At 40.3% G+C, this 27,967-nt stretch overlaps 1 protein-coding gene across 3 annotated transcripts in view; it reads left to right on the top strand.

Annotated features, from left to right (window-relative positions):
* Positions 1 to 27,967, top strand: part of NELL1 (neural EGFL like 1) — a 279,798-nt gene that overhangs the window by 207,355 nt on the left and 44,476 nt on the right. For all 3 annotated transcript variants that reach the window (XM_058806260.1, XM_058806261.1, XM_058806259.1), the window contains one exon: positions 8,368 to 8,463. In XM_058806260.1, the coding sequence (XP_058662243.1) occupies positions 8,368 to 8,463 (96 nt within the window). The remainder of the gene's footprint in view (positions 1 to 8,367; positions 8,464 to 27,967) is intronic.

Here is a 27,967-nt window from a genome sequence, read left to right as displayed (position 1 = left end):
GATTTTTTTTCAGATTCAATTATGTTTGCAATAAGGTACAAGCAACCTTAAAAAAATATTGCTGAATTTGAGACTTTAGAGGCTATGATTGCACACAGTCAACATCCTCACTTCCAGCCGTGACTGAAAATGCTTTCTTAAAGTTTCTCTACAATTTCAAAAGATAGTGTTTCTCATATAGAGAATTACCTCAATCCAATGTTTTATTAACATTGTAGGCATTTTTGTTATAGCTTATTGAACATTCCAGTGTTTTTCATAACACACAGTTATTTGAGAGCGCCTGGATAGATTTTTTTATTTAGCAATATTGAGTAAATCTCACACTGAGAGGGAATGTTTCTCATTGGTAACCAGGCTTGTGTTTTACTGGTGAGGATGCCTGTCAGTGCTGCAAGCCAAGGCAAGGAAAGGGACTTAAAAGTGTATTCCTGTTACATCAGGGGTAATCCAGCTGCTCTTCTGCTGAATGTGTCTACAGAGTGTGCTTGTATGGATTGGAACTCTGGGATGAGAGATCTGTAATATATATGTTGCTGAAAAATGGTTTTAACGTTGTCTGTATATTCCATATACTGTACTAGGGCCAAGCAGAGCTCAGATTGCATTTGCTGGTTTTGAATTCAGGTTTTGTTCAGTGAGTTCAATGAAATTTGAGCTAAGGTCTTTACAAAGTTGTGGTAATAGATCAAGCAAGAGAAAATGCTTCTGTTGTGTTGTATTTGAGGGGTGCCCCAATGAAGGCAGGAATGATGGATCTGACTCCATGTCCTCAGAAGGCTAATTTATTATTTTATGATACTATATTATAGTAAAGAATACTACACTAAACTATACTACAGAATAGAGAAAGGATACTTACAGAGGGCTAAAAAGATAATAATGAAAACTCGTGACTCTTTCCAGAGTCCTGACACAGCTTGGCCCTGACTGGCCAAAGAGCCAAAACAACTCACAGCAGAATCCAATGAAACAGTCACCTGTGGGTAAACAATCTCCAAACACATTCCACATGAGCACAACACAGGAGAAGAAAATGAGATAAAAACTGTTTTCCATTTTCTCTGAGGCATCTCAGCTTCCCAGGAGAAAAATCCTGGGTGAAGGGATTTTTCAGAAAATGTAAATGCCACACTGTTGTGCTTCTGGAACACGCTTCTTTATCCTTAACTTAGGATTCTTTAAGCATTACTGATTTCTAAAGAAACTGTTATGTTTGTAAATATGAAATATTGTACCCCCATGTGTTAAAACAAACAGCAAGTACAATAAGCACATTTATGCGATGCAAAGAAAAACTGCAGTAGTGCCATGTGTCATGTCATTTCTTGAAGTAAATTTCAGTTTGATTTTGCAGTTTAAACTGTTGACTTGAATTTTGAAAGATGATGTTGGGTTGGTCTGTGGAAGAAGTATTCTGCCCTGTTTTGTTATGCTTATTATTAGGTTGCTAGAGAGACAGCTGCAGTTGGCTTAAAATGGTGCACTAAAAATATTGGAGAGTCTAGCCTTGAGGAAGCAGAGCAGTAAAATGGCAACAAGAATATTCATTTAGCACAGTTATCTGGGGATGGGAGAGATGCTTTCAAAAGCATAATATATCACAGGACAATTTTTATTATATTGCTTTTGTCCCTTACTGCTTCTATTGATCTTTTTCAAATAAATTTTTCAAAATTGTCACATATCTTTCTCCAGAGCCATAAAATAAAGTTGACATTAATAAGGGTTTCATGGATGCCATTTTACCAAGAGAGCAGAAGGGGACAGATTCTGTCTGTCCCTTCAATAGGCCTTCTGAATTAATTTAATTAAATATAGCTTGTTTGTTCATTAGAAAAGATTTTAGGTGAAAATGTATTAATCAGGGTGGGTAACTTGCACATTCAAAAGTAAGCTCCATTAGTGGGGTAGTACAAAGGAAATTATTAGTATTTATCACTGTGATTCATTGTACTAATTTTCAGGAGTTTAGGTTTCATTTTTCAAAATAGTTCAGCATTTCTAGCTAAAGAGCAATTGAGCCCACCCTGAAAGCATCCAGATGAATGGCCTGCTGCTTGCCTACAAATGGCCACAGCTTGATTACATATCAGTCAAGCAAAACACCGAGCAGCAAGAGAATTTAGCATCACACCACAGCAAAGAAGGGGCTCAGAGTTTAGAGCCTTTAGAGAGATATGCTCAGCCTTCCAAATTCACCTAAATCTTTATTGTGCAAGTGCTGTGTGACAGAGCACTGGAAACTTGAAAAGATTCACTGCTTTATCAGCTGAAATAGCCTACTGACAAACTCTGAAATAATAGTTCACCACTTCAATAAATATTATGTAGCATACATGGACACACAAACTAACATACAGTATGTGTGTATGCTTATTATATTTGACATAATCTTTTCCTGATGTGTTTTTTATTCTTCATAATCCTGCTAGGGAATTTTCTATTTTGCCCTTTTTCTGTCTTTCACTGTGTGTTGCCTGCCAAATTTGAAGGAATTCCTTCATGCTTTTTTGAGTACTTTGAAAACCCCTCATCTCCCAACTTAAATTTGGAATTCATTGATCTTTTTTCAAATTTAGCTCTCATACACTTACAAATTTTGTACTGCCAGGATTTGGAATTGTGACTACACTAGGCAGAAATTATCCTACTTACATTTGCAAAGTACCTTTTCTATGTGAAATTTCTATTAAAATAATTCAGGAATAACAGCTTTATGATCAGCTGATAGAAAATCTGAAATTTATAGGCTCTTTCCAAACTGCATAACCCTCCTACAGACTGCTCATCAAATCTGAAGCATAAATTGGGTGGCAAGCCCCTCACAAAAGTGAGAGCTGCCCAGAGAGAGTTTGTCTTCCCCTCTCAGATGTGTTTGCATCCTGAGTGCCAGACTGACCCACACTCCCTTTCATGCTGCAACATGTTGGAAGAAAATTTTCCGGGACCATTCTTTTGGCCAAGGTTCATTCCTGGCAGATTTGTCCTTCTCTGACTGCAGCCAGCTGTGAAAGGTCTCCAGTGGCATTTGACAGGCTGTGTGTGAAATGGTCACACCCTGTGTCCAATGGATGTAGCTCACTGAACCAAAAAGAGTTTTGTGCTTTTATAGATGATGGTGTCACACCTGAGTACAGAGAGAAAGGGCAGAGCCCCTACTGCTCCCTTCTTTTAGTTTATTTTAGTTGTGGGCTTTCTCTCCACCTTCCCAGCTGTCCTGTAAAGCCACCTGAGCAACTGGTGCCATCTGACTCTTCTGGTATTCAGCTTACACAGCTGGATTGTTACCAGTGCACCCCTCGGTGTACTTGTCTGAGTAAATCCAATCAGCTAATGAAATTCTGCTCCTTCCATCAACTGATTATCCAATTCCTTGTACACTTACACCAGCCTGTCTGTCTTCCAACACTGCATGTTTTTGTTTACCCAGGCAGTCTGCGCCTGACCCCTTCCTTGCCTTTCCTGAATGTTCATTTTTTAACTTCACAGGCATATAGCAAATCAAAAAATAATATTTATTTGGGAAGGTAATACATTATTTAATGCAATAATATTTATTTGGGAAGGTAATATTTGGGAAGGATACAAAGGAAGGACTTTTGCATCTCTTCAGAATAAACTAACATTCCTTTAAATTTGTTGGGTAATTATTTGGCTTTATTTATTTATTTTCTTTTACAAAAACAATTTTGTATGTTCAAGTATAAATGTTTTGTAGTATCTACTGGATTGCAGTGAAAAGTGAGAGGTATTTGCTCAACTTGAGGGTTCTGTGCTACAGTATCTGCTCTCCTGTGGTAGCCCAGTGAGGTAGTGCACTGTGCTGCCCTGCAAAAACCAGAATAGTGCAGCTTGTGCATCAGAAATAAAATTCCTCCTCTACAGAGAAATTATGTCTCTTTAGGAAAGATCTTTATATAATAAAGGCTTTTATTTTGGAGGAAGAAATCTGTTGGCATTACAGAGATATGTTGACTTTGGCAGAAGCCTCCTGAAATCAACAGATTGTTTCTTTCACATACAGAATACTGAATAAGCCTCTAAACAATAGAAGTTTACTTGTGTAGACTTTGCCCTAATGGCATCTTCACTTAATTTTCCTGATAAAAACTTTATGGTAAATTCAGTAACCCCTATCCTTCTTATCAAAGTTTCCAGCCTGCAAATGATTTCAGAGACAGGATCTACTCATGGGAATACATTAGCAATATTTGATCCAGCCATGATTTGTCTTTCTTGTGTTAACTTTGAGTAGGAGGGAGTCTGCAATCAACATTTAGAACTGCTGGTTCTGTGGTACTGGTAATTCCACCTCCCCTGATTTTGAGGGGTCCAAACCCCAGTGGAAATCTGCATCACAGAGCCCCTGTGAGATGTAAGAAAGCACAAGCCCCAAAGCAAGTATTTTCAGGAGAGCATGGGCACTCCAGTTGGCTTCCTCCTCAGTTGCTGAGCAGCTCCCTGTTGGGTCCTCTTGTCCATAAGGCAAAGGTGCAGATGGGATGTAAGGATTTTACTTAATTTCTTCTGCTAACTGTAAAGGAAAAAAATCTCATTATTGGAAATGAATTAATTTTGAGAAAATGTGTTAAAAGGCAGCAGCCAAAGGCAGGGCTATTAGAGAAAAGAGTTCAGATAAATGAAGTTTGGTAAAATTGCTAGCAACTGGAACTGTATATTGAAATGTAATTGAAACCTATTATTAGAGGTATTGAGCATTTTTATAATTCAGAGTAGTGCCATCAGTACTGCATGCAGTACTGTGAGCTCTTTTTTAGCAGTTAAGGACAGCAGCCTTCAGTGTGATTTTTAACTGTTCTGAGAGTTGTGGGTTTGATGTTCTATATCCTGCAAGCCTCTACAATGCAGAATGAGATGGTTTGTACAAGAACCATCTGGGGAACAGCACGACAGTGCTGGCACTCTTCCTTGGGGTTCTCTCCTCTTGCATAAAAATGGGAGGATGAAGCACATCCCATCAATCCAGCAAAGCCTGAGTGACAAAGACAAGCACAGTTAGTCTGTGTTGCAGAGGATCTCTCAGCATTTACAAAAACTGAAAAGGAGAGTTGGATTCTTTTCTCCTGCAGCTATTTCTCAGCTTCTTCCTCAGCTTCATCCTCTAACATCTGTGGAACAAGCTGGTGCCTGGGTAACTCCTGGGCAGGACAAAGGCCTTTCTCACAGCAGCCTGAGGTGGTGAAGATCCTTAGGGTGTCCCAGAGCAAATATTTTGGTTTTGTTTTTTTTTTCCCTGTCAGTTGCTAAGATGGGAAATATAAAGGACAGTGACACTTGGAATTAATTGACAAGTAAGTGCTAGCACATTTGAATATGTGTGGTGGTGTTTGAGGGTTCCCAGGACGAGGGAAGAGATGAGAGTCTTGACTCCATGTTTCAGAAGGCTGATTTATTATTTTATAATATATATGATATGATATGATATGATTATAATATATTAAACTATACTAAAGAAAGAGAAAGGAGACATCAGACGGCTAGAAAGGAATGAATAATAAAATCTCGTTACAGATTCAGAGTCTGACACAGCTGGCTGTCATTGGCCGTTAATTAAAACCAATTCACATGGGACCAATCAAAGATGCACCTGTTGGTAAACCATCTCCAGACCACATTCCACAGCCATCAGATAATCATTGTTTACATTTCTTTTCTGAGGCTTCTCAGGAAAAAAATCCTAGCAAAGGGATTTTCATAAAATATGTCAGGGACAAGTACACATATAGGAGGTACAGTTGAAGGAAGGAATGGGAAGAGTTTTGGCCCATGAGAGGCATGCCAGCCTTTCCCCCAGATGTGAATGCACACCTGGCTGTGCCTGTGGCTGTCAGTCTGGCTGCTACACTCACACAACATACAGCTTCTAAGGGGAACCTTTCACATCACCAGCCCTGGCACATCATCTTCCCCTGCTAGAAATCCTTTTAAGAGAACAGAAGGACATGGCACCTCGCTCTGCTGACCTCCTAACAGGATTTACAGTAAGAAGCAGATGTTTCACAGTACTAAGTTGGTACTATCCATTATGGTGGCAAAGAAAGTGCACGAGAGCTCTCACTGAGCCCTTCTTACCCGCCTGTCCCTATCAGCACTAATAACTTTCAGTGGACATGCATGATTTTTATAGGCAATAAACATAATCTTTTTTTCCCCTTTATGAATTCTCTTAAGAGCCCCATGTGGTTCTTTCCCAGTGTAATATGGGATATGTTAAGGATGAGCTATTAGCTTTTTTTGCCAATATATTTTTTTTATTTTTCCTTTATATCTGCTCTGCCACAAATTCTGCTTCTTTTGATGTTGTGCAGAAATGTATTACTACTTCACAAAAGTCTCTGTTTACTCGCAATTTCAAACCAGAAAACATGTAGATGTGGAATTTAGGTTGCACCTTCTCTGAGAATGCTGAGACTAGAGATGAGTAAATATGCTTTCAATAGCTCTGGAAAGAATTTTTTGATTCTCATCATGGTTTTTGTATACTTTGAGTTGTGTTTCTTACCAGTATTTTCAGTTTTCTGCACAGTTACACTTTCTTACAAATATTTATATGCAAAAAAAACCCCTCCAAACTACTCTTACACCATATTTCTCTTCTTCTCATTCAGAAATTGGCTGGTTTCAAAATAGATATATTTTAGAAGATTCCCATATGGAGTGTGTGCATTGATGGGGAGGAAGTGTGACTGTTCTTTCTCCACACCACTGCCTTGCTCCAGGGGTGCTTACAATATTCTGCTGTGATCTTGTCTAAAACACTTTAGCATTCTTCTCCTCCATAAAACAGCATGGCATGCTATGAATTATGTATTTACAGTAAAGCAGATGTGTCTGTCAGTTCAGTCACGAGATACAGTGATGTGGGGTTTTGCCTCTAAGTGGTTAACAACTGCAAAAGGTTCTTTTTAATGCCTAGAAATCTATTCACTTTATTTTTATTTTTTGTGTGGTGGAAAATAAATCTTAAACATTTCTTCTGTTATTTAGCACTTTAAGCCTTTTCATAGCATTTGTAACATCTCTTTGCCAACACTCCATCTGTGATTTTAGCTTGCAGGAAACACTTTGCAAATCTGTCATTAGCTTAGATGCAGAGTGCTGCTGTTTAAATATTAATTGCAACTCCTCTCAAAAGTGCAGTCAGACCCACTCAGGCACTTGGGAAGTTCAGTGTTGAGGGGGAGGGAGTGAGTCAGGGGTAGGGGCTACTCTTAGGTGTAGCAAGGGTCCTACTCAGGGTACCAGTGCAAAGTGCAGAAGTGTCCTGATGCCTTTTCTCTCTCTCTCTTTCTCTCTCTCTTTCTCTCTCTCTTTCTCTCTCTCTTTCTCTCTCTCTTTCTCTCTCTCTTTCTCTCTCTCTTTCTCTCTCTCTTTCTCTCTCTCTTTCTCTCTCTCTTTCTCTCTCTCTTTCTCTCTCTCTTTCTCTCTCTCTTTCTCTCTCTCTTTCTCTCTCTCTTCTCTCTCTCTTTCTCTCTCTCTTTCTCTCTCTCTTTCTCTCTCTCTTTCTCTCTCTCTTTCTCTCTCTCTTTCTCTCTCTCTTTCTCTCTCTCTTTCTCTCTCTCTTTCTCTCTCTCTTTCTCTCTCTCTTTCTCTTCTCCTCTCTCCCCTAAAGAAATAAAAGCAATAACTTTAAACAGTGAGCAGCCCTTGTTGCACACTCAGTGGACTTTCTGCCAACCTGGCTGTGAGCAAGAGGAACATCACCCAGTGCTGGCAGGAAAAGATGAGACCCATCAGCTGTTTGAAATCCCAGTTACTGGGCACATACACTTACGGAGAACTTCAGCATTGCTCCATCAAAAATCACATCACATTTTTACTGGGCTTGAACCCTTCTCATCTTTTCAGTCATGATCCTCACTCTATTTAATTTCTTAATTCCACAAAACATACTTTAGCCCGTGCAATAAAAAAATCAAAAGCAAAATAGTATGTGTTCACAGACATTTCAGTGAAGTATTTGATTGAAGTGAGGAACACAGTATTTAACACCATCCAACCTGCCTGGCTTCTGTGGATTAGCAGAGCATTTTAATTGTCATCTGCATATTCAATATAATGGAAAGATGATCAGCCCCATTAAAAACACATGATATATTTTTTCCTCTCTTCTTCTTCCAGATGGTTACTAATCTTTTATTGGTGAGGGGGTTTGCCTACGGTGTAATCTGAGATTTTTTCTCTTGTTATTTTAGAGTTGCTTCTCTCTGTGTTTGCAGGTGGACTGAATTTAAATATGCTAAATTCTGTTAATTGCTTACAATGTAGATGTTTTTCTAATTACCCTTCAAATGTATGTTTTAAAAAATGAAGTATTACCCACATATTCCTTTTATCTTGCAGCATTCTGTGAAGAAGGGTGCAGATATGGTGGGACTTGTGTAGCTCCTAACAAATGTCTCTGCCCCTCTGGATTCACTGGAAGTCATTGTGAGAAAGGTAAAGCTTTACTGAAAAACAACTTCTTTGGTAATGAGAAGTGTGGTATGTGGAAGAAGTAATTCCTTTCCTTCTTTCATTCTGCTTGATGTTTTCTCTCCAGTGAAGATATAACTGTTCCATTTCTGCCTTTTCTGCACTTAAAGTTTGTCTTGTCTGAAACTTTCCATGTTGAATTTTATCAGGGATGTATCTGCTTTTGCTTCCAGCATGCACTTTTAGTTAATGAGAAGGGACATCAAATGAAAAATGTTTGCTCCACCAGTTTCCTGTGGTGCAAGCTCAAGGTTTCCTGCTTCTGCTAAATTTGTTGTGCAAATTAGACCAGAATTCAGATGATTGCTTTTCACTTCAAGTTATTGAATTATTAATATTTGATTTGTTGCTAAGTCACAGTTTTTATAGAATCACAGCCTATTCCATGATATCTCACTAGTCATGATTAGATTTTGTCTGTTCCCAGATTTTTCTTTTTCAAAATCTGCTTCTGACAGCCTCACAGTTCTACCTTTCAGTTTGTTTCACAAAGAGCTGGTTCCTTTTCTACCTTAAATGAGGACAAAGGGATCTTATCAAACTCATATAAGACTCTTATTATTTTCTTTATTTTGCAGATTTGGGATTTTATTTTGGTTTGCATTTATTGAGGTCATATATTACTTAACTAATTCAAGGATGGGAGATGTTTTTGCACTGCATATTTGCTACTATGTATTTATTCCATGTATTTATTTTTGGATATGAAGTGGATTGTTACTGTAGTGTGGAGGAGATCATAATTGGTGAATGTTTTAAGGAAGAAATAAATGAAAACAGAAAAATAACTGTCACAGTTGAATTAGTGGAACCACTTGTAACCCAGAGATTGTGCAGTAATTTGTGTGTTTGTTAAAGTCATTTAAGCCCAGTTGTCAATAAATCTGCTTCAAATAGTTTCTGAAAACTGCTAAATACTTCTGTGGATGTAGTCCATCAGTGTACACTAAAAGCCCACAGTTTCTAGTTGTCAGCATTGTTTATGACTATTTAAGGATGAACTAAGACATTAATATTTTCATCTCACCTACAATAAGTCTGAGTACTTAATTATTTTTGCCTGTAGCCTTGTTTTAAATAGGAAAAACCCTCCCAAGTCTCCTGCCATCCAGCAGTAAGCACTGGCAGTATCACAGGGAAGAAATGCAGGGCATTGCCACCTCAGAGCCCTGCCTGCCCTGCTGCTAATCCCTCCTGCTGCTAACCCATGTGGAATTTGCTCATTCCTCCCTCAAACATCTGCTGCTCAGAGGCATCAGCACACCCAGAGGGATGCAGGATGCTGGAGATGTGCTCTGTGTGTGATGTATGGAACTGCCAGCACTGCCCAAAGGGGCCCTGCCCACCCAGGCCACATTTCAGCTCCTCTGCCTGGGATTCCTTCACCCAGGGATCTCAGAACATTCTTTTTTCTCAGAGCTGTGAAGGGACCTTCACATCTAGAGCACAGATTCTCTAAACTGTTGAAGTGATGGTTTAAAATTGATAAATGGAGGACATAACCATTTTTGACTCCTGTGTTTTTCATGGCTTTTGTATTGTTTTGATCTACAATATGAGTTAGCACACCAGGCAAAGGAAGCATGGCAGGTGTGGTGCTCTTATTCTATCAAGCAATTTAGAGGTAGATGTCAGAAGGCTATAGCTCCTGTGAATAAAATCTATACAACTTGAGCCAGAAGGCAGTTCATTTTTTTTTCTTTGAAGATGTATAGAGTTTACTAGTATGCTACAAATCAAGATAATGATGCTAACTTTGAGAAATCTGACATACAGGCTGGTTTGAGAATGAGCAGGGCTTGGTGTATGAGAATTTGTCACATTTTAGTTGTGTTGGAGGGTTTAAAAACTTCAGCAGATACATTTTGTGTCATATGCATATTTCAGTGGCTAAGTGCCCATCAGATCTGTGAGAACAGCTTCAGCCTTCTGAAGGGGCATGTCCTGGCCAGACTGAATGCTCAGAGTAGAGAGGTGATGAGCCACCTGTGAAGCAGGGCTCCTTTTGCTTCACTGATCACCCCTAGCAGGCATGGTGCTTTCAGGAGCAGGAGGCAGTTCAGGAAAGGCTTTCCTCATTCTCCCCCAAAGGACACCTGAGTTGTGGGGGTTCCAGTTGTGGGTTTCTCTGGGTCTGGACTGAAGGCACCTGAGACAGTAATTCATGTTGAGACTCAGGTGTTTATTATTTCTTATCAGTGAAACAGTCTCACTACTGTGAGTTCAGCAGCTTTCATTAGAAGGCATAAAATGGCCAACAATCTCTTGGTACAAGGGCTTTTAAGACTAAACTATCCAGTTAAGCACTGACACCTGGATTATTTTCCCTTTTAACCCAAAAACTGATCCCAAAGAGCTGCAATGGGGACTTTCCTGCCCAATCACAAAATGCCACCCAAACCCATGGAGAAGGAGGAAGAAGAAGCATGAAGAAGAAACCCAGGATGACACCCTGTGCCCTCCATCTTGCTTCCATCCACAACACACTAAAAATCCCAAACCCTCAATTTCTCACCCAGTGATACACCCACACTGCTCTCTATAATCTATTTCACACTTTTGTGGATTCCAGTCTGTCCTGAAGTCTGGGAAACTTTCTCCATGGATGAGGGTCAGAGTCAGTGCTGCCCTGGGGGTCAGGGCACCCAGAGCAGACAGAGAAATATTCCCTGTGGTGCCCTGGGTTTGCACACTAAGTATTCTAACCCCATGTCTGTTTGTCCTCCTGTTTTCTTTAACATTAGAAAATAAGCACTTTGTTTTATTCAGTATATGGTCCCACTCCCTCAATTACGACAGACCTAAGACAATAAAGTGGTGGAGCAATGATTCAAACCAAAGCCTAAATGTTCTTGGCAAAGCCTTGGCTGGTGGAAGCTCGTAGTGAAGTGAGGCATGTCAGAAGTAAAGTGATGTGTTTTGGTCATGTATTAAATCTGCCACAGTACATTCGAAAATGTCCTTCAAACTGACAACACAGCAACATCTCGTACATTATTTGTGAGCTGAAAGGACTCGTCACCAGCTAAAAACAGTATGACCCAAATTGGCTTCAATGCCATGAAAAGGGTAAAATGAGGCAGTAATTAGAGATGTTGTTGAAAAGCAGGTGTGTTTACTTCTGAGTATAAATCATATGTTACTCATAGTTTCTGACTGCCTGGTTGAAATTATGATATTAAGTTAATTAAAAATTCAGAGATATTTGAGAAGGGCAGGATTTATACCAGTAATTTACTGAGGTGAAATTAAAATACACATTTAAGGCTTATGTACAGATACATAATTCAGCATGCTGCTAAGAAGAATTACCTCGTGCCATTCGCTTTGGTTGACGTGAGAAATCATCATAACAGTTTAGGGCTACCTTTCCTTTTGAAGGTGAACTGCAAATTGATATTCACAGATACTGTCAAGTAATTCCTTTCTCCACCCATTCTTTATAATGCTGTTTCTTCAAGTATGTGCTTGATGCTTCTAACTGAATTTTTGTAATATTTAGGATCTGATTTTATCTTCTAATCACTTCTTTTTTGTTCATTTTGTGTTCTTCTGCCAGGGCTGAAATCTGTGAGCTCTGTGATCATTACCATTTGATCGTATTTAACAGAGTTGTGATACTTGTGTGGGAAACCTTTGCTGTTGGAATTTTTAGTGACATTGCTGTGTGATTGCAGCATGGTGGCTGAGCTGCAGATAGGCATCTGTAACTGTGTGTAACACTGTGGGCTTGAACCCAGGTGCATCCTTGGCAGGGATCCCTGTTAAAAGCCCCTGAGAGACATTTTAATGTGCAGAGAGGAGTGCAAATATACTCTGTGAGAACTGCTGGCAGCATGAACTCAAGTGCCCCAATTTTGCATCCATCTCATCTTTTTGCAACCTTTACAACAGAAAAACTCTGGATAATTCATTGAGCTGTTTTTTTTCTGTCTGTAGATGGGTGGCAGGTCAGTGGAGTTTTAATGCTGGTTTTGTGGACAGGCTCACAGTTATTCTGTATTTGTGGAGTAGTAGTCACCATTGGTGAGGATGGGATAGACAGGACAACCTACAATGTCAAAGGCAGGAGTAAACAGATGATTGAATGCCTGGAAATTGCAGGCATTCCTTGAACACCTGCCTGCATGTGCTGGAGTCCTGTGTGTGGGTCCAAGAGATGCATCTGAACATTCTGGGATCTGACCAGTGCTGGGACTTGTTTACAGTGTCTGTCTGTACAAATTATCATTTTGGGTGATGAGCTGGAAGCTGCAGAAGGGTTTGAAGCAGTGGACTCCCAACTAGGGGCATGGAAAGGAAAGTGCAGTGTTTTTCCAGGAGCTGCAGGAGGGCTTTTGGCAATGGGACAGCATTGCCCCCAAAACAGATTAAACGCAAGTGCACCATAGCTTTTCTCCCCTGTCTTGTGACAGCTGCTGTCTAAAGTGGTACATAATAAATGGGAGCATGTTTCTGGGACAGTGGAAGGGCTTTGTGTGTGCTGGAGCTCATGGAGGTGGATGTATCTGTGATAGCAGTACATGTGTGTTTAGGCTTTGCAAAGCACTGAAAAATATGTTCTCACGTCACATAGAAATAGAGAGAGATGTCAAAGAATTACCTGCTGATTGTGAACAGAAGCAAGGGTAAAATATGGCAGCAGATCTCAGGATGTGATAATTACTAGGGTTATTTTTTCACATTGTTTTGAGCTGGGCCTGCAAAGAATTGTCTAATATTGGGGTGAGAGATAATATTTCAGTATGTACTATGGCTGAGAAATGTGCTTTGAATTCTATTAATTATATTGCAAGCAAGTAAATCAAGACTTGCTGTGTAGTGGTTGTTATATATGGATTCTTCAGCACCTCACTGATTTCACAGGTGTGTAATGAAATGTTGCTGTGCTTACATCTTCAGTATGTGATGTCACATCATGGGAATGAGGAGGTCTTTATCTGATTTGTTCCATCATATTTGGCAGTATGTGCAGTTGTTGTCTAAGAAGCTGCAGAATGTCTTGGTGTTCTCGTCTCTTAAATCACTTCTTCTGGAATATATTGTATTCTGCAGTCCTTTGGGTAAAACCCCCTGTAGTCTATTCCTGTGGACACGACAGTTAGAAAAATGTGAGAATTTTATTTACGTGTGCAGTTTCTTTGATTCTTAAACTGGATTAATCTTTAGGTGTGTATCTATTAAAGTCGAGGAGCCTGGTTTAAAAAAGAGCAAACAAAAACCAAAGCAAAGCAGAGAAAGAGATTTTTCCATGAGTACAGTAAGCTAAATGTCAAAACTCCCTGCCTTTCTCTATCTATGATCTTTTGTGCAATAAGAAATGAGGTTTATTTTGGGAAACAAACCAGCTGTGCAGCTGTGGGCACAAGGCTTTGCATGTGATTTTTCCTGAAGCCCCTAATTTCAAGGTGAGGCAAAGCCAGGATAGAGTGAGACAAGAGGGGTGAAAAGCAAGTGATGCTCAGCTTATTCCAGAGAACAGTGGCTGTGGTTGATGTGTCACTCCTGAGGGTGTGACAGACCTGGGGATGGCAGATGTTCCAGGTGGCTGAGGTTGTCCTGCTCCATTTGCTGCCAAGCTGTTTGCAGCATTTGCCCCAGCGGTGTTTACTGCAAAATGGCAAGGGTGACATCTTAATGTGATGGAAAAAACAAAGCTGTCATTTGTAAAGATACCAGGGAATAGATCAAAGAATATTTACTAGAAAAATCTGAGTAAGACCGTCTCTGAGGATCAAGGGGACATCTGTCTGCAAATCAACAAGTAACTGTCAGTGGAAGAAAAAGTTGTTTTATCTCAGTGTCAGTCTCCCAGACCAAGAGCACTGTTCATCACCCAGCTGACCCTCACACAAGGAGACAACTCAGCAGTTTACTCTGCCTTATACATGTATATGCAATAGTTTGATTTTACAAGCCAGGAAAAAACACTAAGCTGGTTTGGGGTGGTGGTTTTGTGCTGGTGGTGCTTTGTTAGGTTTTTTATGGAATATTTTACCTTGCTGTGTAGTTTATTGTTATATATGCAGGTCTTTGGGTGAGAGCTTTTCCCATGTTGATCAGAATTAATCACCACAAAAGCATTGGGCTGACATCTGGAGGAAGAGATCATGTCCCCACTTATGTAATCCTTGGGAGGTGAATAAAATGGGATAAATCACTTTCTTAGGTGACTTATGTAGATTGTAGCTTATGTACAATGAGGATAACTAATCCAATTATTTTGCTTTAAGGCGTCAGGGTGAAAATGTGAGTTAAACCTGTGCTGTATGGAGTGCCATCCCCTCTTTACTGGCATCTCCTCTGTAACATCCACAATTCTGTTGAATTTCAGTCAGAGTATCTGTTTTTGCAGAGTAGCACCCATGGTTTCCAACAGTCTGCTCCAGGAAGAGCTCATGAATTGTACAATACTACAGTGCAGCAAAGAAGCCACAGCTAAAGGAGGTGACTCTTGGCAGAACCTGCTCAATTACATGCAGTGTGTGGAGTCAAGAAAACAAGTTTATCCTTAGGATTGTACTCATATCTATTTGCAGAGAAGACATGAAATAGGAAGGTTTGCTGATATGGAACCTTAGAAACTTTCTTTTTTCCCTCCCAGGCTTTTTGTGTATCAAATGAAACATTTTTGTAGTCTATCCTTCTTTTGCTAGTGATGTGTCAGTTTTATGCAGAAAGTACCTAACGTACCCAAAACCTTCCCTTCACAGTGGACTTTTTCTGGATAATCCAACATACCATACCTGGTAACATATTAAAAATAAGTGAGTAAAATCAATGGAGTAATACCTGCTGTGTTTGAAAGAGGCTTGCTAATCAGTCAGTGTGGCATTAAAGCCCATTCCAGGTTCAGTGCTCACTTACTCACTCTGCAGATTCCTGTTGCTTTTGTTAGGCATTTTTTCATGCCCTCATTCCCCAGAGAAAGACTATACAAGATGTTAAAATAATACTGTGCTTAAGGTAGGGTAGGTATGAAGCATAACAGGAAACTGGTATGGTTGTGGTTGAATATTTCCTTTGCTAGTTCCATTATAATTGAAGCAACTTTAAAATAACAGTCATGCTCAACGTCCAGCAACTGTATGTCAGAGTTATTTTCAAACTTTTTATAATGCTATGATAAAAATCGGTTCAGTCCTTCACATTTGTAGAAATTGAGTTCTTCCTAAATACATCAATCATTTTCTTGCTTTTAAAAAGGAACTTCTGATTTAGCAATTCAGGCAGTTCAATAGCTGGAGTTTCCTACTGCTTAAAATGTGCAACATCTGAATTATTTCTTTCAGCGTGTAGTATCTACTAAGTACATCAGTCATTTCAGAGACAAACAGAATGGTAAAGTTTATGTGTGAAAGAGTGAAATTACCTTTCTTAGCTGATTTTTTTCTGAAGAAACATTCTCTGTTTGTTGGCAATCTCATCTTTGGAATGGTACTCATTTATCTTTTGAATGAGACGTGAAATGAAAGCCCTAAACACTGCTGGTCATCAAAGATCCAGTTGAACCTGTATCCTATTTCAGCCTGTGTAATTGAATTCTGCCTTCTTTGGCAATGTCAGAGAAGTCACTCAGTTGAAATAGCTGTCTGGCTAACATGGAGTGGCACCCATGGCTAAATGTCATAGATGGCCATGTTTCTGTGAGAGGTTATGGATCCTTACAGCTTTTGATGGTGATTATGTGGTTTTAAGTGTGAATGACACTTAGGTGGAGTCTGGGTGTGTGAGGGTGAGCTCCTCCACTGTTCTCACTGCCCTGACTTGGAAGCAGAGCTATCTCTGAACTGGGCAGCACAGTTCAGCCAGGTTTTTACAGGTTCTTGCAGCCCTACCACATCCTCTGGTTGTACAGCTGGTGGGCAGAGGTGCTTTTGGAGCTGAGAAAAGCAGGGAGGATTCCATGCATCACTCCTGCATGTGTTGCAGCCACCCAGCTTCTGTATAACAGCCTGCCTGTTTCCTGGAAGGAGACCTAGTGGTTTCTGGTTGGTTTGCTTGTTTTCTCACTACCCTAGATTGGCTAAAGAATGTCTGTGAGCTGTGTCAGCCCCTGCAGAAAGTGAGGCCAGCAGTTGTGTTGGCTTTGAGGGGCCAGGTTTTGGTGGTTGTCAAGGCTGCAGGGTGGCTTTGGTGAGAAGCTGCCAGAAGCTTCTCCCATGTCCAGCAGAGCCAAGACCAGACAGCTCCAGGATGGACCTGCTGCTGGCCAAGGCCAGGCCAACCAGTGATGGGAGTAACGCCTCTGGAAACAGATTTAACAAGGGCGAAATGTATTGCGCAGAAGTAAGTGCAGTCAGAGAAGAGCAGGCTGAGAACATGAGAGGAACAGCCCTGCAGACACCCAGGGCAGGGTGAAGGAGGGGCAGGAGCTGCTGCAGGAGCTGGAGCTGAGATTCTCCTGCAGCCCCTGGTGAGGCAGCTGTGACCCTGCAGCCCAGGGAGGGCACAGGGATGCACAGACCCACCTGCAGCCCATGCAGGGAGGGAGGGCACAGGGATGCACAGACCCACCTGCAGCCCAGGGAGGGCACAGGGATGCACAGACCCACCTGCAGCCCAGGGAGGGCACAGGGATGCACAGACCCACCTGCAGTCCAGGGAGGGCACAGGGATGCACAGACCCACCTGCAGCCCATGCAGGGAGGGCACAGGGATGCACAGACCCACCTGCAGCCCAGGGAGGGCACAGGGATGCACAGACCCACCTGAAGCCCATGCAGGGAGGGCACAGGGATGCACAGACCCACCTGAAGCCCATGCAGGGAGGGCACAGGAATGCACAGACCCACCTGCAGCCCATGCAGGGCCCACAGCAGAGCAGGGGGTGCCCAAAGGGGGCTGTGAACCTGTGGGAAGCCCATGCTGGAGCAGGGACCTGCAGCCCATGGAGAGGGGAGCCCATGCTGCTATTCCTGGCAGAATTTGTGACCCTGTGAGGGACCCATGCTGGAGCAGGGTGTACTGGAAGGACTCACACTGTGGAAGAGGGACAAACACTGGAGAAGTTCATGCAGAGCTGTCTCCCATGGGATGTACCTCACACTGCAGCAGGGGCAGGATGCTTCTCCCAGCAGCAGAAGGAACCTGTGATTGTCTGACCATAGCTCCCATTCCCCATGTCCCTGTGCTGCTGAGGGGGAGGAGGTAGAGCCTGGGAAGAAAGGAGGGATGGAGGGAAGGTGTTTTTAAGGTTTGTTTTACTTTTCACTATCCTGCTCTGATTTTATTTTTTATTGATAAATTCAATTAATATCTCTAATTCTAGCCTGTTTTGCCCATGACAGTATTTGGTAAGTGATCGCTCCTGTCCTTTTCTCATCCCATGAATTTTTGCTGTATTTTTCCCCCATTCAGCTAAGAGGGGAAGTGATGGAGAGGCTTTGGAGCATGTCTGGCATCCAGTCAGGTCACCCATTTCAGTAGTGTGAGCAGACAGGGGCCTTTTTCCCTGATGCTCATTCTCCAGGACAGCTGTCCTGTCCCCCTCTTGTGACAGCCAGAGCTCTGGCAAGCCTATCAGTCAGTCCAAAATAAATTAAAAATGGGGGGAAAATCTCTGTATTTCAAGAGACTTTTGGTTCTTGTCTGTTACTACCCTGGCAGGTTGTGAATTCTAAAGTGAGTGGATGGTGCTTTTTGAGATGGGACTTCAATTTTCTAAAAAAGCCTTTCTGTCCCCCACCTTTTATTGTTTTGGTTTTCACGCTTGGAATATCCAACACAGAGTTTTCAATTCTTTCCATTAACTGTGTGGAGAAAGTAAAGATTTTATTCATCCCTCAGAAGTTTCCTTCCATTCTCCCATCTGAAATCTTGTTCTTTTATGGAGAAATCTCCAGCTTTGATGGAGGTCACAGCTGATGCTGTTTGAGGTGTGTGTGCTGATGGCAGTAACAAGTCCCTCAGTGATGCCATGAGTAATTTCCAGGTTGGGGAGTCAGATATGGTGTGATAGTGCCTGGCTGATCCTAAGGCCCCCTTTAGAGATGGCTTGAGCCATAGGTTTCTTTTTGAAGAGAGATTTGATTTTTTTTTTTCCCAATCTCCTCTCCCCTTATCTTTTCTCAGCAGAGATGTATATTATATATACCTAATGTTATATTTATTAGGTGTATATATTACTGAATAAGATGAAAGCAGGTTTAATGTGTAGATGGATGGTGGTGGCTTACTGAGGATGCAGAATCTGATCAATACTGAGCAGAATTTCTCTGTGTTTAATGTCTGTCTCACTGAATTGACTGTGGGAGATTTTTTCAGAACCTCTCCATTATATGTATAATTTGCAAATGTGAAAAGAATTAAATACAACATTACAGAAGGAGGTAGTCCACTACTCCCTTGTCCAGCCACTATAAAAAGACACATTTTTTGTTACAGTTGTAGGTTGTCCTAGTTGTGCTAAAAGTTTCCTCACTGTGTGTTAAATAAATTAACTGCTGTGTTAAATCCATTATCACATCTTCTTGCTGCAATCCACAGAATTAAATCAGTCACTTAGTCCATTTGCTGTATGGCTTCAACAGGGAACTGATTCACTGTGAAAGAAATTGAAATAGCTCCTTTGGAGGAAATTCTTCCAGGGAGAAGGAACATCCAAAGCGAGAAATGTGATATAGTTGACATTGCTACTCTGTTAACTTGGGGAAAAATGGAAGACATGTCTCCTCATTGCATTTAATGTGATTTTTCATGAATGCTAAATTCAGTCTAGTTAAAGAAACTTATATACAATATATTCACATTTCTAGATTTCATGTTCCACTCGTCTTTACACTTCTGTATATTAAGTGCCAGACTTAAAGGGCATAGACATTTTTTCTAAGACAAATTGAGAAGTAAAATGAGGGAAGAATTTTGTCAGTCAAAGCTAAAAATAACTGCCTGTATGTGCAACAACCAATTTCTGGTTTCCACTGAAGGAAAAATAGCTTTTTTAGAGTCATGAAGAAAAGGGTCGAACCAAACCAGGGAGTAACTCTCTAAATGTTTTTCCTTTCACTATTAGAATGTGTTATTTTTGAATACAGGTTTTAAGAATGATACGTAATGTGAAGGACTGACTGTCCAACCAAACCAGGGAGTAAGTCCCTAAATGTTTTTCCTTTCACTATTAGAATGTGTTACTTTTGAATATAGATTTTAAGAATAATGTGAAGCAATGACCATATCAGAAGCATAAGTTAAAAATCAAAATATTTCATCAACCTGTAAAGACCTATAGGATTTCTGATTTCATAAGCTTTTCATTGATACTGTTAGTTGTACTGAAGCAGGCTGAAAACCTTGACCTATTAAATTTGGGGAAAGGGATTTTGTGAGAACCTGATTTATCTGACAGAGTGATAAAAGGCTTTGTCAGTCTTTACCACAGAAAGTTATCTCCCACTATGAGTAGTCAGGTATGTTTCAATTGTCTGATAATGATGTAAAATACAGCTCAATGTAATGCTAGCCAGGGAAAATTAATCCAAAAAGTGCAATTAATAAAAAGAACATTAAGTGGCAATATGTATTCAGAAAACATTTTGAAATTAACATTTGATTCAGAATATATGAGTCACTTATCTGACATTGTAAGCATCAAGGTTTATAAAGCTTTATAAATATTGGGGTATATTATAAGGTTGTAGTTTGTCTATTTTAAAAAAAAATTAAACCCATAGGAGTTATAGCTGGCTCCTTCCCAGAGCAGTAGATGATTCTAAATTTCTGGGCTCAGGATGAAGCTGTTGTTCAATCCTCAAGTTCCAGATTGTTCTAGTGAATGAATAAACCCTGATGAGACATAGAAGGATAGGAATATCTTGGTTTTGTCACTCTGAAGATTTTGGCTGGATGAATTTTAATCTTCCCAGGAAAAAAACTTTGTAGTAGTGTACAGTGTTATAGAATGTTTAAGGTGGACAGAGCAAAGGGATTATAATGTTGGCAGTCTTACATACCAGATAATGCACATGCAGAAATGTGAGGAATGTAAGCACAGAAACAAAACTTTGGAATGGAGGGTGTCATTCCAGCCTTTCTCTGTGTGTGTATTTTACTGGCATGTGATGGGAATGTTTGTATGTTTGGGAATGCTGCCACAAGTGAGGCAGCAGAACTTAGCACAGAGCATCTTCTCTCTAGGCTGTGTAGGAAAGTATACAGTCTTTGAATGTACGTGCTGTTAGTTTGTTTTTCCAGCATAGAAGCAGGGGGAAAACCAAAAACCTCTTGAAATCCTGAAAGTTGATTGAGGAGTTGCTGTAGAATGTGTTTTATAAAGTGCATTGCATCTGGTATGATGATACACTTCCTTTATAACCCAGTGTAGAGAGGATAAGCAAGAAAAAATACATTGAAAATTATGTCATTCAAACAAACTCTAATGGATTCCAGTTTTGAGCAGGTCAGCCATAACAATCTATCTTAATTGTCATGTTATTAATTTACAAGAGGATCTTTTTTTCGTGGTGCTGTATAAAATAGCACTAATATGATGAGCAATAGTAATTTGTGGCCATGGAGATTGTTTCCTAGTTGGAAACAACTGTTTACGTATTTGTCATATAAAAAGAGGGGATATTGTAGTTGTTTACTGACCCTAATAATCAGCTATTTTAGGAAATCTGCTGCAGCTGTTCCCCAAGACACCAGGCACAGGCATTGTAAGGCAAGGGATGAACCTGGCAAGACCTGGTATAAACTCATCACAAGTCTTGGGTTCTCTTGGGTTTTGTGTGGCTGAAATGGCTCCTGAGGTATCAAAGAGATTTTTGTTCCCAACCGTGCGACCAAACAAGAAGTCAGGATTCCTCAGCTCTGCTTTTCAAGGTTGTTTATTTTCTCTTATCTATCCCATTCCTTCTCTGACCTGCTGAGGTCTGTCCAGCAGGTTGGGTTGTGGCACAGTCCCTGCCCTTGGGGTGGTGTTGGCTTTCTATACTAAGAACTACATGTGCTTTATTTACAATAATTTTCCAATACCCATCACCCATGTTAGACAGTCTGTCTCTACCCTAAACCAACCCAGAAGTGTCACCATCACAGCAGAAGATGGAGGACAAGAAGGAGAAGAAAGACTGAACACGCCCAGATTGCTCCATCCTGCCTCTTGAACCCCCATTCTAAAACCCCAAAATTCTACTTTTTCACCCTGTGACAAATTCACTATCATTCTACTCAAACCCTTGTGGCTTGTAACTCCTCACACAAGGTTGGTAATTGTTTCCATGGGCTAAAATCAAAGGCACAGGTGCTTGTGACTCTGTGCCAAGGTCTCTGAGCCCCTGCCAGGGTCTGGAATCGCCCAGGGCAGCCAGAGCAATGTCCTGGGTCCCAACAGGGTTCCTTTCTGTGGGTAAAGATCCTGAGATTTTGGCAAAGTCATCTCCAAGGACACAGCTGTGTTAAAACAGCCAGACAGAAGATTTTATTCCTTTGGGTTATTAAAAGCCAAGGTAAAGCCTCCTTAAAAGATGAGTTTATACTCTAAAGATGAAATGATTGCTCTGTTATTAAGGGCTGACTTGGCTGTATATGGTTCCTCCTACTTATAGAAAGAAAATCACATGCACCTCTTTAGCTGCACCTATATATTTTGTGGATATGTAATACATGTACACCACAACTTAAATGTGCCTCAAGTGATGTCTTTTAAGAATACCCAAGGAAGGAGTGCCAAAATTGCTTGTAAATGTTGGCGGATAATCACAGTATTCATGAATTCTCATTTAATTTTCTTCTACTTCCCTCTCAAAAATACCCAGTGTTGTCGTGAGCATTCTGTTACTTCCAGAAATTAATTTGAAAGTGAGATAATCTAATCTAAATTCAGTGTAACTGTAAATACTGCTAAAATATGCTTTCAGGACTAATATAGCATTATGTGTGTACTGTGGGGTGTAGGTCATTGCTTGTTTTCAGAAAACAAGGATTTCAGTGTCTAAATTGTACATTACTGATTCTAAACCACCATTTGTGATTTTTGTGTTCACTTGTTCTATGGAGATAAGCAAGAAAAAAACCCAGCAACAAAAATCCAGCCATAAATAGTTACACATATTCAATGTATTTTTCTTGTGTTTTATAATAATGGATATCTGTGCTGGAAAAACATATTGTAGATCTGTAGAATTATGCAGGTGACTCTGAGTAGCACCCATGGGGAAGGATTCTTATACAGCAGTGAAGAAGTGGAAGAAAAATTGAATTTTCATTATTCTAATTCTGTTTTTTCATCTGTGTAGGCACACTCTTGTGCACGTGTGTACATTTAGAGTGGCCTAGGTGGGAGTGGGTGCCTGGCAGAGCATGGAAGGGCTGCAACATCAAGTAAAAATGAGTGAGGAAAAGAGAACTCCTCGTATTTTGTGTCTGGTCACTCTTGGTGCAGGGGGCAGCACCATTGGGTGCAGTGTTTGTGTCATGGCTTTTACCAGACCCGTGCCGTTTTCCCACAATTTTATTTCTCTAATTGCACCTCTGAAGGAGTAGAGTCATCTCTGCAAGAAGACAGTTTCCTGATATGATGCAAAACAGTTTCCAGTTACATATTTTATCTTCTTTCCATGATTTATTATTTTACAGAGATAATTAGATAATATAAATTGGATAATTAGAATATAAAATCCCTTTCAATGATTCCATGAATTCCTTTTCTTTGGAGCTGAGGAGGGGGTCTCGTGCTTAAGGAATAGTAACCAAATGGTGAAAATAATTGAGATGCTCTTGAATTTTTAATTTTTTTCCTTTTGCCTCTGGTTAAATGGATGTGGGTCATGGGTAGATAATGTAGCATAGCTAGTTCTATTCTTGTGATGCTTCATAGATCAAGCTCTTTATTTCATTGTTAATTTTCTCTGACAGCATCACAGCATTTAGATGTGAGGTTTTTTAAATTTATGTACTGCAAATTTGGCTTCATGTTGTAAACATATTGCAGCTGTAACAATTATTAGGTGAATAATACCATGGAAATAATTTGAGATTTTTCAAAAACAAACCACACCTATGTTGGACTTCTTACTGTAATTTAAAATTCAATATAAACCTCAAATTATTAATATTTAAAATGAGAGCATTTTCTCTAAAAATCAAGGAGTAGATGTGATTATTTGTTTTAGCAAAGAGCTTTAAAAATAAAAAAAAAATCCACTGGTGTGAAACTGTCCTAATGCCTCTGGCTATGAATATATTATGGATCTATATCTTCATAGAAAACATTTCCACTCTGTCATCTTCATTTAATTCAGTCCTTTTCGGCTTTATTCATTTCACCTGGGTTAAATTTAGTTTACACTGTCATGCAATTTATTTTATTGAATGTGATTCTCACAGCTCCCTCTGAGAGATACACATAGCTCCAGCCTGCAGCTAACCTCCCTGTTTGGTGTCTTCATTGCTGAAAGCTGCTTGCAGCAGAAGTATAGTAATAATGAAGGATTTCATGTCATGGAAAAGATGTCAGAAGCAAAGGCAGTTTGTGTGTGTACATCTTTGTGTGACCTGTTACACCCTCAGATTACACTGCCCATGTTGCTTTTTGCACAGAAACCAGGAGAGCACTTTGTGCTGGAGATACTTCTGCAGGGAATGTTCAAGATTTGACAATTCAAAGGCATAAATTTCCTCTGATGAGCCTTTTCTTTGACTTCAAGCTATTTTGGCAGATTTTCTTCCTCCATGTAATTTGCTCTTGACATCTATTATTACTTAGTCATGCTTTCAAATGCTATATATTGTTTGTAATATTAAAATACAATGTATAATTGACTTCCAAGGCTTCTGAAAAGAATATAATTTTTCACAGAAAAAGATGTATTCTTTTGACTGCATATTTTTATGAGAGAAACACATACTTTGTTTCACATCTCCCTTTTCAAGGAGTGCAGGCAGTTGCTTGCATTCATTTTCCTTATTCTTCAGTGTTTTGGAGACCTTTGTTTTGCTGTTCTGGAAATGGTGAGGAGTGAATATAATGTGCACAAGTGGCAGGTGGACATCCTGCACATGGTTCTTGTCACCTGAGCCATCTTTCATGGCACGTTTTGTGCACTGAGGACAGAAACCAGCTGTCCTTGCCCATGCATTGCTCAGTTCAAGCTGGCTGAAGCAATTCTTGAATAAATCTCTGCTCAAAAGGGGAAGAATTTGAAATAACCAGGCTGCAGAGAGAGGCTGGAGCAAACTTTTGGGTTTCAAATATGAAGATTTTTTACTTCTCTCCAAAAGAAAACTCTTGTGACCTCTTCTTTCCACCATATTGGTAGAGAAGAGTCTTTTCTGGTTGTTCAGTTCCTCTGATATAACAGGTGGATGAGTAACAATGAGGGGGCAGCAAATTTCAGGCATGTTTAATGTCACCCCTTCTGTTCATTGAGGCCTGTTACAGTCTGTTCTGGGTTTTGTGTGAGTGAGAAATAACAGAGATCCAAACAAAAGAGCCTCCACCTACAGAATACCCACGTGAGAATGCTCAAGTATTTTCTTGACATCAAAACTGTGGGACATACTTCTCCAAAAACACTTACTGCTGTCCAGCCCCTCTTATTGTGTGAGAGACAGATGTTACTATCTGTCCTTAACTTATAACAGGATGCTGTGAGGAATAAACTGTAGGGAATGTATCAGTGGTTTCACTGCTGGGAGTCTGAATAAGAACAGTAAGTTTGGAACTGTTCTCGCTGTCTAATTCTTTGAAACAAGATCATGCACCTCCATGAGTATGATGGCAGCTACTCTTCTGAAATACTGCTTTTGTCTTTCAGTCCACAAAAACAGGCAAACAAACAAAAATGGGTTGTTTAAAACCCTTTGATACAAGCATTAAGTACAATTGCTCTTTTTTATCTCTTCCTACTTTCCTCTGTGAATATAGATGAAAAATAGTCCCAAAATTGAAATGAAAATATGCAATTTGCTTGTCAACTGAGGTCTCTTAACCTCTATCCCCGTTTCTTTGTACTGCAAACTTTGTGGTGGATATTATGGACATACCTGGAAATTGTGCATCGCATAAATCCAATGGCAGTCAGCTGCCCTGTGAGAGTGGCTTTTGAGCAACTGGAAATTGTGAATTTCTCAGCTGTTGTTTGAAATTGTTGGCTTTATTGAAAGGAAGCTGTTGGTAGAGCTAGAGCTCAAGCCAGGCCATGGCTTTTCCTGGAGCTGATAAGGAAAGAACAAGATAAGGAAAAAACAACAGTCTTCATTGTGGTTCCCTTTTCTGTGGGCTCTTGTCTTGGTGCAGGAAGATGGGTTTGTCTAGAGAGGAGAGAAAACAGATGCTTTCTCCAGGTTTAGGAGAAAAGATTGAATGGGTTGGGGTGTGACTGATAAAAGGAGGCTCCTAATCAACTTTAAAGCACTGTGATTGACAGCTTTCAACTGTAGTGTGGCCTGCTTGGGACTGCATGAAGAACCTTGTGATGATAGTTTTTACTGCCCTTTTTGCTTGATTTTATTTGTGCTTTATTCTTGCTGAGCCAGGACATTGGAGGTTTCTTTCATTCTCTTTCCCACCTCCTCTGCCCTTGACTGTTGTTGTTAATCTCTGTAGCTAAACAGTGGTTTTCTTTGGCATTTGTCTTGTCTTACAGGATCAGTATGGAAAGGGAAAAAAGGGAGCGAGACCTTAAATATTTTCAACTTCAACAGACAGCTGAACTAGAGTCTCAGAGTGTGTGAAATCCACATAATGCTCAGGGAATGCTACATGCAACTCAACAAGAACTAATTAGATGTGATCCTCCATGTGGGTTTGTGTGTCTGTTCTTAAAATGCAGCAGGTAGTCTGATTGGGAAGGGTGGGAAGAGGCTGCTTTGTGAAGACAGCTTCTTACACTCTGTGACTAAAATAAATAATGGCACTTTGGGGCTTGAGGTGCACATTATTTTGGTTCACTCATAGATCTCCTGCTGCTCAAGCACACTGGGAAACAAATGCATTTCTTTTATGAGAAAATGAAGCCCAGAGTTAGTTTTCTCAAAGCTTGTTTTGATCCTCTGCTGAAGATTATTGTGTGTTTCCCTGACTGCCGTGTGTTCTCTCCTGTTTTTTCCTTATCTGGTCTGAGACAGTGTAACAGAGAAGAAAAATGGCCATATCAATTTGATCTGTAGGTCCTGGGTTTCAGCAGGTACTTCCTTGTTGATAACCATTGCAGATGAATTCCATTCCTTCAAAGAAAAGAAGGCTGTATTTTGCCATGTCACATTACTCTATCATTGTTACATACTTTTTTTTTGAGGAAGGAGAATGATCTCAGATTTATGGAAAACCAAAACTTGCATTTCTTTTTTATAAAAAAAGCCTTACAGGTTTTTAAATGTATACCGTAAGATTATGCTGATTTGGTCTTTCTTGTCCAGGATATGAAACAGGAGTACTGACTGTGCTAATCAAAAGACATATGTAATCTTCTGAATATTAGATCATTTCTCCCAGTGCCTTGAGTTAAATATTTTGGCTGCTAAAATGTTATTCTTCAGTTAATACTGTTGTTCTTGTTCATGGCAGGTATGAATGGAGTTCTTTTATGGGTAGCTCTCTCACCCAGAGCACACAGGGTGATTTAACCTTTTCTATGAAACACCTTTTTTCTTTTTCGGGGGGGAGATTTTTGAGTCTAATGAAGCCCTAAACAAAGCACTTGAGCACCAGAAGAGCTGAAGGAATGGTGAAGAATGTGCTGCCTTCCCTGAGGTGGGCAGTTCTGCATTCTGTCCCTTGTTTCCATCTGCCCACAGATCTGAGGGAAAGGTAAGAGCTGCTGCTCAGTGTGGGTGCATAGCTTGGGTTCAAACCTCATCTGCTCCTGTGCTGGAGAAATACAAATACTTCCCTAGAAAACCATGGTCAACACAGGCACTTCAGCTGAATGGTAGGCTATTAAGTGTGCTAATAATAGTAGAGATTTGGCAGTACATTTTGTCACTCTTTGTATGCTGTCTGTGTATTTTTAGCTTGAAAATTCTACAGAATTTCAACAGAATTTTTTGCACTCTGTGCAGAATGCCCAGCCACTGACTAAGTGCAGTTTTATTTCCCTGCTCAGCCCATTTCTGTTTCAAAGTGCCATTCAGGCTCAGGGTGTGAGCAGGCTGGCAGTCTCTGGTGAGCTGCACAGAAATTCAGTCCTGAGCAGGCAGCAGAGAAAGGGCAGAGCTGCTTTCTGGGCAGGTCACAAAGCTCATGTTCCACAGCTCTGACCTGATCTGAGGCCTGGAATGTTGCACAATATTTTCACTCCTTTAATTACAAGAAATTGTGTCGGTTCTGATTTTGTGAGTATTTCAAAACTGCCTGCATTGAACAATGTGACACATTTTAGGTGTCAAAAAGGAGCAAGGTCAGAAGTGCTGCTTCGTTACAGGAGAATGCAGTGCTATCATTACTGCTGTTAAAAATCAGTATCTCCACAAGGTTCCCTACATCCACTTGTGGGTTGCCCATGGAAACATCCATGAAAGCTGACCT

This window comes from Ammospiza caudacuta, chromosome 6 (assembly GCF_027887145.1).
Source record: "Ammospiza caudacuta isolate bAmmCau1 chromosome 6, bAmmCau1.pri, whole genome shotgun sequence".
Taxonomy (NCBI): Eukaryota; Metazoa; Chordata; class Aves; order Passeriformes; family Passerellidae; genus Ammospiza; species Ammospiza caudacuta.
This window is presented reverse-complemented; position numbering and strand designations above follow the sequence as displayed.